Raw genomic sequence first — 11,481 nt, forward strand, 5'->3', positions numbered from 1 at the left:
GTGACACGCGCGGCAGTCGCGTATCCCGAGGCGCGGGGTTCGGTTTAGGGTCCTTTGCCCTGGGCATGAGCAACGGTGCCCAGAGCAATGGATTGCCAGGCAGGAGTGGGACACAGCCCGGTAGTGCAGCCATAGTCGCCCCCCTATCCCGCTTGTGGACACAACCAGGTACAGGAGCACCCCCAGATCTCAGGCACGACTATTTGAGCCCAGAGCGATGGATCAGCAGACATGAGCATGGGTTTTGGGTGAAACTCGGGTGTCACAGGTGGATTTTTAGGAGGAATCTCCCACTTTGGGGAGATTTTGGGGCCAAATCTTTGATTTTGGCTAAAACCACCTCATCCCGTGTGGATTTTTGGGGCTCTCTTCACATTTTTGTGGTGAAATTCCCCAATTTTTTTCCCAAATCCTTTTTAAATTTATTTTTTTATTTTTTAGTGTTTCCTCCTCCCCAGTTTCCCAAAACCCCCCCTAAAAAATTCCAAAATAATTTCAAAAAACTCCACACAAATACAGGGGAAGCTTCCATGTGAATTTAATATTTTGGGGGGATGGGGTGCCCAAAATTTTTGGGCTCCTCTCACTCAGTCCTGGGGCACCCCGGGGGTCTTGGTGCCCTCCAGCATCTCCTTGTAGTGGCGCTTGAAAAAACCAACCTGGAAAGGGAAATTCGGGGAGGGGGGGGGAAATTGAAAATATAGTTGAAAATTTAAAAAAAATCCATTTAAAACATTTTAAAATCCTGAAAAAACAGAAAAACAAAAAACCAAAAAGCCCCTCAAATAAAAAAAGGCCAAAAACAAGAAAAAAAAAAAGAAACCACACAAACCCGACCAAAAAACCGAAAAAGCTTTCAAATTTACCCTTACAAAAATCCCAAACCGCACAGAAATTTCCCCAAAAAATCACAAACCCCTAAAAATCCCCAAAAACCTTCCCCAATCCCCCCAAAATACTTCAAAATCCCCAAAAAACTCTTTAAAAACCTCTAACAAATACCTTAAGAAAACCTTCAAACCCCTCAAAAAACCTAAAAAAAAATCCCAAAAAAGCCCCAAAATTCCCCTTTAAGACCCCTCGAAGCTCCACTAAAATCCAAAAAAAACCTCTTTAAAATCCCCTAAAAAAACCCTTCCAAATCCCCTAAAAGCTCCAAAACCTCTTTAAAATCCCCTAGAAAAAAAACCCTAAAAAGTATCCAAAAACCCTTTAAATTTCCCTAAAATATCCCTTTAAAATCCCAAAAAAAATCCCAAAATTCCTCCAAAAATCCTTTTAAAAACCCTTAACTCCCCCAAAATACTCCCAAAATTCCCCCAATAAAACTGAAAAAAAACCTTTAAAATTCTTTAAAAACCCCCAAAATCCCCAAAAAAATCTCTTTAAAATCCCCTTTAAAAACCCCTAAAAATTCCCAAAAACCCCTTAAAAATTCCCTAAAAATTTTAAAATTAAAAAAAACAAATCCCAAAATTCCTCCAAAAATCCTTTTAAAAACCCCTAAATCCCCCCCACCTCAAAATAACCCTCAAAAATTCCCCCAATAAAATCTAAAAAACTCTTTAAAAATTATTTCAAAACAGCCCAAAATCCCCCAAATTTCCCCAAACTCAGCGAGCACCAGCACGAACCTGTTGCGAGTAGAGTCTGGCTACCATGGCTTGGAAGGATGCTGATAAAGCATGGAGATGTGACACAGGTAACACAGATGGACACAAACGACAGAACACGGACACAGATTACACAAGAGACACCAGTTATTTACCCAGAGCTGGAAGGAACTGGAGCAGCCATCAAGTGCAGCATCTCAGAGCCAGAGCTGGAAGGAAGAACAGTCAGAGCTGGAGGTTCAGCAAGCTGGACTGGGAAACACCTGCAAGTGAAACAAGCAGAAGGAACAGAAATCACCTGGGCCCTCAGATATCCTGAGCAGTAAGTGAGCAAGGGGTGCAGGAGCAGGAGCTGTGAGAACCAGGAACAGCTCTCGTGCAGGGGCTCCATGGGCTGGAGCTGTTACAGGCACAGGTGTCCCTGAGGGAGAGCTGAGCTCACCTGCAGCTGCAGCAGGAACGTCTCGAGGCTGGATCCGGACTGAGTGCACCCTGGACTCTGAGCCAGGCGCAGGCGTGGGTGTCCCTAACCAGGAGCTCTGGGCAGCGGGGAGCCCAGCCTCTTCCACTGGGGACTGAAGCCATGCCAAGTGCCACTCTCGGCGTGGAGGCGTCTCCCAGTCCCATCCCTGAGAGCAGAAGGAGGCAGGGGCTCTCCTGGGGACGTGGTGCAGCAGCATCTCCTCTGTCTCGGCACAAAGGGGGTCAGTCAGCACCCCCAGGGTGCACAGCACAGCCCCACATAACCCACAGGAGATGCCTGTCTTGGTGCCACGCTGGGCCCGTGCTCCTCACCTGGGCTCATCCTCCCGTGTCAGTGTGCCAGGGCTGCTCCTGTTGGGGCCGTGTCCCAGCCCGAGCCCTTCGGCCAGTCCCCTGTGCTGCTTCCTGCATGGAGACAGTCCCTGGGGAGGAAGATGCTGCAGCTTTGCCTCTTGGAAGATGCAGCTCTTGCCCCAGCAGGAGCTGCCAACCCTCAGCACAGATCTCTGCAGGCAGCAAAAGGCAGTGGTGAAAGCAGGCACTGCTCTTAAGGACTGCAGCCGACCCCGTGGGCCATCACGTGCCCCTTTTCTCTGCAGTGCTGCAGGGGCTGGGTCACAGCCCGAGACCTGCCCCAACGGCTGCAGCTTTCCGGGCAAACGAGAGCCCCGGCGCCTCTCGGAAGCTTCTCCTGGGCAGGCTGGGCCCAGGGCTGGTCGAGAGGCTTTGCCTCCTGTCCTTCCCCCTGCTGTGGCCGCAGGCCCCACCGTCCCCTTTCCAGCCTGACCCGCACTTTGGTGGCTCTGCATCCCTCCGGTGAGCCCGGGAGAGGGAATGGAGCTGTGCCGGGCCGGGCTGCCCAGGCAGGGCTTCTGGACAACGAGGCACGGCTCGCTTGGAGACAGGGACAGTCAGGAAACCCCTCCCCAGACTTACCAAATCTCACAGGAATGACAGGGGGCTGCAACTGCCCCATCCTCTGCGGGAGCCCAGTCGGGGGAGGCCCATTCTGGGGGGCTGTGCCAGGCAGCCTTCTCTGCAGCTTCCCCACAGCTGAATCTCTGCAAATACATTTGGAAAACAGTTGGGTAGATTCAAAGTCCCAGAGCACTGCCTGGCTCCCTTCTCTACCGTGTCACACTCACCTGCGGGAGAGGCCACAGGCTCGGGCCAGCCTCGAGCTCCCGGGGCAAAAAGGAGAGTCCCAATCCTACAAAATGCCCCAAAAAAAGCCCGACCACAACTAAAAAACTCCCTACCCCTGACCAAATAAAAACAAAAAAAAAAAACCCCTTTAAATACAGAAAACTTACACCTATTTTTAATATTTAATTTCTACTCCTTTTCATATTTGATATTATATATATTACATATATTGTTCAATAAATTTACAATGCAATTTACATTATAACATATATACTACACTTTTATAATTTATTATGCACATAATTATGCACATATTACAAAAATTAATTTCTAGTTTATGTATATAAATATATCCTTACATATATTTGTACGTTTATATTTTTTAATATTATTTATTAAAAAAGCTCAGCCACTAACCAAATAGAAACCAAAAAACCCTTTCTTTTTAAATATATTTCAAATTTTTTAAATAAATATATATATGTAATTTAAATATATAAATAAATAATATATAAATTATATTTTTATATATATAATTATTTATATAATATATAAAAATATATATTTTTTAAAATATATGTATCTCATATTTATATCTGTAATTTATATATTATGTATATGGTACACCATAACATGTATGATACTATTTATATTATATCCTACATATATACTTTTATTTGTTTATATTCTATACTTATATATATATTTACACGTACATACATTTATACATAGTTTTAGTTTTAGTTTTAGATATATTTTTAGTTTTATGTTTGTATATATTGTATATTTGTACATTTATATTTGCTTATATTAATTATATTTATGTTATTTATAAAAATCCTACCTCTAACCAAATAAAACCAATAAAACATTTATTTAAGCTATAGTTAGGTATTTTTCATATTTATATTGTCTCCTACACCCAGCCCTCCCTGTGAATGTTCTGGCACCATTGGGTCCCTCTGGGGGACGGCACCCGGCAACACCCCCGCCATTCTCCACTCACCTGCTCCTTCACGGCAGCGTGGCTCCCTCTCCTCGGGACCTTGGGGTGCCCCAAAGGACATGGGAGCCCCCGAGTCTCCACCCCTTGTCCCCCTCAGCCTTTTTTCCTCACCCCCCAAAGAACGACTGCAGCTGCTCCACGGGGGCAGCCCAGAAGTTCCCCAGCCCCGCAGACACAGGCGACAGGAGGCAGAAGAGAGGACAAAGGTAGAAACCCCCTCCCGCACCTCTCACCTTTCTGGCTGAGAAAGCAGCTGCCTCCTCCTGCTGGCTGCTCCCGGCTGCGGGCAGGGCGATGGCTCGGGCAGCTCTGCAGGCTGTTCTTTCTTCCTCGATGTTATTTGTGTTTTCCTCCGTTTCCCCGGGCGGGAGGGGAGCCGGGAGGGAACACAGACTGGAGACGGGAAGGGTCGTTCCTGAGGCGGAGCCCGGCAGAGAGAGGCGTGCCGCAGCTGCCTGCCGGCGCCCGCCGGGCTCCGGCGTGCCCGCGGTGCCGCTGGGCGCACGGCCCGTGTCCGCACGCCTGGCAATGCCGCGGAGAACGGCTCGGGGCGCGGGCAGGCAGCCCAAACACGGACCTTGGTCCTTCATTTCCCGCCCTTTCTTGCGGCCATCTTTGTTGTGGCCGCAGCCACTTCCGGTCGGTCGCCATCTTTGTTGTGGCCGAAGACACGTCCGGTCGGCTGCCGTGTTTCTTGTGGTTCCCTTCGGGCCCTCGCCCCTCACAAAGGCATCCTTCTTATCTCCTGCCTGAACCTTACCCGACGCTGGCAGCGGTGGACGCCGACCGACCCCGCGCTCTTGGCACGGTATTCCGCCTCCATTCCCGGCGCTTGGATGCATCGGGGTGCTGCTTTCGGTTCAAAATGGCGGCGCCCGTGCTTGCCACCCTATTCCGTACAACATGGCGGCGCCCGTACTTGCCACCCTCTTCCGTACAACATGGCGGCGCCCGTGCTTGCCACCCTCTTCCGTACAACATGGCGGCGCCCGTTTTCGCCACGCGTTCCGGTTCAAAATGGCGACGCCCGTGACCGCCACGTGCTTTCGGTTTAATATGGCCGCGCCCTTGCCCGCCACGTGTTTTTAGGTAAATATGGCATCTCCAACGCGGCCGCGTGGTGCTGGACAAGTGTGCCTGCGACTACATAGTCACGTGTTGCCGGACAGTATGTCGGCGGCCATTCTGCCGTGTGATAGGGGACAGTTTTTGCGGCCCCGATTAAAGTGGTCGGGCCGACAGGGTGACCCGATGACATGGAGGGGCGGGCCGACCCTATGACGCGCGGGAGCGTGGCGAGGCGGTGACGCGGGGGGGGCGGGCCGCGGCCGTGACGGGAGGGTCGGGGCCGCGGCAGTGACGCCGGGGGCGTGGCCGTCACTGCAACGCGGGGGGCGTGGCCGCGGCTGTGATGCGGGGGGGGCCGACCCGATGACGTGCGGGGCCGTGGGCGGAGCCCGGGCCGCTGCCGTGCGGTCGCTAACGTGACAGGGCTTCCGCTTCGACTGCTGCCGGTGCCGGCAGCCGATCTCGTCCAAGCGTTGCCGCCGCTCCCTCGGCGGGCGGAATGTGGGGCTCGGGCACCCGGCGGCATCGGGGCGGGCGCTGGGGCCGAGCACGGCGCTGCCGCTGCTGCTCCGGGCTGCTGCCGGGGCTCCCGTGCCGCCGGCCGTGCGCGGGAGGGCGGTGCGGGGATTTCCCCGCGCTGAGGTTCCCCCGGCACCCCCCAAACCCGCCGCTCCGGCGCTGCCAGCGAGCTTTTGATAAACTAAAAAGATACTGTGTATTCTTGGAGTGTTGCATTCTACCTCTGTTGTTTTTCCTGCTAGTCTGGATCCTCTTCATTTCTTCATTTTTTAGGTGCCCAGGGTGTGGTGGATGTCCTGATTGAGGGACTTCTAGTAAAACCTCTATATAGGGCCTTAAAAGCAGCCGAGAGAGGAATTATTCCATGGACTGAACACGCTAGAGCAGCTTTTAAACAGCTGAAACACTCACTGATGTCAGCTCCAGCATTGGGACTGCCAGATTTAACTAAACCTTTTGAACTTTTTACATATGAGAGACAGAACATGGCTTTGGGGGTGCTAGCACAGCGTCTCGGGAACCAGCGGAGAGCTGTGGCCTACTTTTCCAAACAGTTGGATAGTGTTGCCCAAGGTTGGCCGGGGTGCCTAAAGGCTGTGGCAGCCACTGTCATTTTAATCCAGGAGGCCCGAAAACTTACCCTTGGGCAACACATTGTGGTGTATGTACCCCATGCCGTGGCAGCTGTCCTTGAGCAAAAGGGGGGACATTGGCTGTCTGGCAACCGGGTGTTGAAATACCAATCACTGTTGTTAGAGCAAGATGATGTTACCCTAAAAACAACTTCTGTTTTTAACCCTGCTATGTTTCTGTCCTCCATCTTAATTGACAATGAGCCAGAGCATGACTGCTTGCAGATAATTGAGGAGGTCTATTCCAGCCGACCAGATCTGAAGGATGTGCCCATGGAGAATCCAGATTGGGAACTCTTTACTGACGGAAGCAGCTTCATGAAAAATGGTAAAAGGATGACAGGCTATGCAGTGACCACACAGGATAAGGTGATCGAGGCAAAGGCCCTGCCAGCAGATGTGTCATCGCAGAAAGCTGAGCTGATTGCACTAACAAGAGCTCTAGACCTGAGTGAGGGAAAAAAGGTAAATATATGGACCGATTCCAAATATGCATTTAGTGTTGTCCATGCCCATGGAGCCGTTTGGAAAGAGAGAGGACTTTTGAATGCTCAAGGTAATCAAATTAAACATGCTGAGCAAATACTCGCCCTCTTAGAGAGCATTAAAAGACCTGCAGAAGTAGCTGTCATGCACTGTAGAGGTCACCAAAAGGGGAAAACTGCTCCAGAATTGGGAAATTGCTTTGCTGATAAAATGGCAAGAAGGATTGCAGAAAAGGGTATTCTTGCAGTAATTCCACAGAAAGAGATTGATTTGTCAGGGTACACCCCAAAATATGATCAGGCAGACCACAAACTAATAAAATTCCTTAAAGCTAAAATCGCAGAAAGTGGGTGGGCTGTTACCCCGAAGAACCAGGTGGTAGTCCCACCCCTGATCCTTCGGGAATTAGTTCAGAGAGAACACGAAACCACACATTATGGGGTTGAAAACCTTTTGAAACACCTAAGAAAGGTAGTAATAGGGAAGGGAATGATTGATATTATACAATCAGTAGTGAGTAAATGTGAGATTTGCTGTAAAAACAACCCCGACACAAGAAAGAGAGTTGTATTAGGAATAACAAAGGCAGGAGATCTTCCTGGGGATTACTGGCAAATAGATTTTGCGGAGTTACCACGCAAAGAGGGATACCGGTACATACTGGTATTGGTTGACACCTTCAGTGGATGGCCAGAAGCTTACCCCTGTCGCACTAACACAGCTAGGGAGGTGGTGAAAGTTTTGTTTAACCACATAATTCCGAGATTTGGGGTTCCCTTGGGAATATCATCAGATAGGGGACCACACTTTGTCACAACAGTGGTCAAAGATGTTAGCCAGATTTTGGGAATTACTTGGGATCCACACACACCTTATAGACCCCAAGCGAGTGGTAAAGTTGAACGTATTGAATGGGACTCTTAAGAGACAAATTAGTAAAATTTGTCAGGAGACATCCATGACGTGGGTTCAGGCCCTACCTATAGCTTTATTGAGAATTCGCATTCAACCGAGGCGGAGGGGTAACATCAGTCCCTATGAAATACTGTATGGCAGACCATATCAAAGTCCACACATTCCAGGTGAAATTCATCTGAAGGGGAAATGTGATCTGCAGCGCTATTTAATGGCTTTAGGTTCCACTTTACAGAAGCTTCAGCGTTACATCGTGTTATCCAGACCCACAGGACTGGACACACCTGCACATCCGTTCCAACCTGGAGCTTGGGTCTATGTAAAATGGTGGGACAGTGATCCTCTGCAAGCTAAGTGGAAAGGGCCATTCAAAGTCCTGCTGACAACCTTTAGTGCAGTTAAAGTTGCTGACAGAGGACCCTGGATTCACTATTCCAGAATTAAGAAAGCTTCAGCTCCCGAACAATTATAACAACAAAGACTGATGTTAATGATAACATATTTTAGGTGATTTCTCTTTTGCATTTAATTACCATTATTCTTTATGTAACATTTGGCTGTATAAAATATTATTCTTATTAGATGTTTATTGTTATTAGTTATTAGTTATAAGGTGTATGTTTATTAATATGTATTTACTATTAGATATTTATCTAATGTTAGAACTTCTGTTATTAGATACTTATCGGTTATTGGGTGTTTACTGTTAGTAAAATTTAAAATAGAGACTTGACAAGGTAGAGGCCTTGTCAAGCCTCTAAAGGGGGGAAATGATGCCTTAAGTTTGGAGTTTTCTGTTCTCCTTGGGTATGCTTTCCGTTGAGCTTAAGGTGGTGAAGACAAAATAGTCCGATTCGAGCTATTGATTCAAGGACAGTTTCTTCAAACTTTAGGCCCTAAGTATAAACAGCGTGAAAAGAGGAGGGCGGGCCATCCAGGAGAAGAGGAGGATAACACCTTACAAAATTTGAGACTATTAATTGGATGGTTGACTCCTGTATGTAAATGGACTGAAGTTTATAAAAATGTAAAATCAAGTGACCAAGCTCTCTTTTGAATCCACCTTGGAGCCACTCGGGCAGGGCAGGGGCCACGCTGTGGCACTGTTGCTGCCAGGGTGTGGCCTTTGAAGACCTCTCAATAAATACCTATTTATTTCCCCTAAATCTGTGTGATCTCTGTTCCAGCTCCTAAAGGCAACATCCTGATAGCACAGAACACTCTGCTGATGGGTTTTGCTGCTGCCAAAAGACGCCTGGCTTGTTCACTTTGCTGTTAAAACCACTGTAGCGTACGATATTACCCTGCTTTTTGTAAGCTTACAATGCACTATTTAAACTCTGCATAGTGAAGAGCACTGCAGTGTACTTAACGCTAAGGAGAAAGCATGCACAGCACACAGTAGTTCCCACTTTACACTACACTTAGAAATGAGTTCTCTGCATCACGGTTGTGTACCACAGAATGCTGCTTCATGAACAGGCATGTAGTAGCAAAGCAAGCTGACGCTGATCCTGCTTCATGCCCCTAGTCACTGACAAGCGCTACGCTGCAAAGAGCACTCCGCGGCTCTGCGGCTTCCTTGTTCGCGCTATGTAGCCTTCGGCGATTTCTCTCTAAGCGAGCTGAAGTGTCGTCTCCTGCTAGCACAGAACACTCTGCTGCTGGGTTTTGCTAGTGCCAAAACATTCCTGTCATGTGCACATTGCTGTTAAAAGCCCTGAACCATACGAGAATACCGTGCTCTGTGTAAGCTTACAATGCACTGTTTCAACACTGCATAGCGAAGAGCACTGCAGTGTACTTAACGCTAAGGAGAAAGCATGCACAGCACACAGTAGTTCTCACTTTGCACTACACTTAGAACTGAGTTCTCTGCATCACGGCTATGTACCACAGAAGACTGCTTGACGAATAGGTATGTAGTAGCAAAGCAAGCTGACGTTGATCCTGCTTCATGCTTTCAGTCACTGACAAGCGATTAGCTGCCAAGTGCACTCTCCAGTGCTCTGCAGATTCCTTCTTCGCGCTATGTGTCCTGCGGCGAGATCTCTCTAGGCGAGGTAGGGTGTCGTCTCCTGCTAACACAGAACACTCTGCTGCTAGGTTTTGCTAGTGCCAAAACACGCCTGGCGTGTGCACTTTTCTGTCAAACTCTCTGTACCATACGAGAATGCCCTGCTCCTTGAAAGCTTACCGTGCACTCTGTAAATTCTGCCATAGGGACGAGCACTGCAGTGTACAGAACGCTAAGGAGAAAGCATGCACAGCACACAGTAGTTCTCACTTTGCACTACACTTAGAACTGAGTTCTCTGCATCACGGCTATGTACCACAGAAGACTGCTTGACCAATAGGTATGTAGTAGCAAAGCAAGCTGACGTTGATCCTGCTTCATGCTTTCAGTCACTGACAAGCGATTAGCTGCCAAGTGCACTCTCCAGTGCTCTGCAGCCTCCTTCTTCGCGCTATGTATCCTGCGGCGATATCTCTCTAGGCGAGGTAAAGTGTCGTCTCCTGCTAACACAGAACACTCTGCTGCTAGGTTTTGCTACTGCCAAAACACGCCTGGCGTGTGCACTTTTCTGTCAAAGTCTCTGTACCATACGAGAATGCCCTGCTCCTTGGAAGCGTACCGTGCACTCTGTAAGTTCTGCATAGGGACGAGCACTGCAGTGTACAGAACGCTAAGGAGAAAGCATGCACAGCACACAGTAGTTCTCACTTTGCACTACACTTAGAACTGAGTTCTCTGCATCACGGCTATGTACCACAGAAGACTGCTTGGCGAATGGCTATGTAGTAGCAAAGCAAGCTGACGTTGATCCTGCTTCATGCTTTCAGTCACTGACAAGCGATTAGCTGCCAAGTGCACTCTCCAGTGCTCTGCAGCCTCCTTCTTCGCGCTATGTATCCTGCGGCGATATCTCTCTAGGCGAGGTAAAGTGTCGTCTCCTGCTAACACAGAACACTCTGCTGATGGGTTTTGCTCCTGCCAAAACTCGCCTGGTTTGTGCACTTTTCTATCAAACTCTGTGTAGTATACGATCTGTCCTACTCTTTGTAAGCGTACAATGCACTCTTTTAACTCTTCGCTATGCAGAGTTAAAAGATTGCATGGTAAGCTTACAAGGAGCAGGGCAATCTCATATGGAATAGAGAGTTTGACAGAAAAGTCCACACGCCAGGCGAGTTTTGTAAATATAAAAACATCCTAGCAGTGTGTTTTGTGTGAACAAGGAACGACACTTCACCTCGGTTAGAGAGAAATCACTGCAGGATACATAGCGCGTACCAGGAATTTCACAGCACAGGAGTGCTCTTTGCAGCCTAATGTGGACGCCATTGAAGCCTCAGACTGAAAATGGCAAGGGCTTGAAACTTTTCTCGTGCAGGGGAAGCTCCCAGGCTGAGACAGTTTCTCTCTCATGCAGAGGAAGCTTTCCCAGACTGAGACAGCTTCTCAGTTCCAGCCTGAGCCTTTCCCAGGATGATAACACTGGGGAAAAATAAAAAGGAATTAATAACAAGATTAACACCTGGGCTTCAATGATAAACAGTTCTCATGGTTTGTGAGAAAGTTTTGTTTTCTTCAATTATCCAATAGACTGCT

General features: G+C 48.4%; 1 protein-coding gene across 3 annotated transcripts; it reads right to left on the reverse strand.

Moving 5' to 3' along the window:
* Positions 1-408: 408 nt before the first annotated feature.
* LOC130266977 (uncharacterized) lies at positions 409-5,713 on the reverse strand. 3 transcript variants are annotated; one of them, XR_008843027.1, is made up of 6 exons: positions 4,482-5,713; positions 3,033-3,157; positions 2,409-2,518; positions 2,056-2,298; positions 1,769-1,876; positions 409-659 (listed from the first exon to the last, which is right to left on the reverse strand). XR_008843027.1 is itself a non-coding variant. In XM_056516227.1 (5 exons), exons 1-3 carry the CDS (start codon positions 5,088-5,090, stop codon positions 2,428-2,430), a joined length of 825 nt encoding a protein of 274 aa, XP_056372202.1. In that variant the 5' UTR covers positions 5,091-5,115; the 3' UTR covers positions 409-659; positions 1,769-2,298; positions 2,409-2,427. The 3 variants fall into 3 exon arrangements, 1 of the variants encoding a protein (XP_056372202.1); XR_008843028.1 differs by having other exon boundaries at positions 2,056-2,242; positions 2,409-3,157; positions 4,482-5,059; XM_056516227.1 differs by having other exon boundaries at positions 1,769-2,298; positions 4,482-5,115.
* Between the last annotated feature and the right edge of the window lie 5,768 nt (positions 5,714-11,481).

The sequence above is a fragment of the Oenanthe melanoleuca genome, unplaced genomic scaffold (genome assembly GCF_029582105.1).
Source record: "Oenanthe melanoleuca isolate GR-GAL-2019-014 unplaced genomic scaffold, OMel1.0 S409, whole genome shotgun sequence".
NCBI lineage: Eukaryota > Metazoa > Chordata > Aves > Passeriformes > Muscicapidae > Oenanthe > Oenanthe melanoleuca.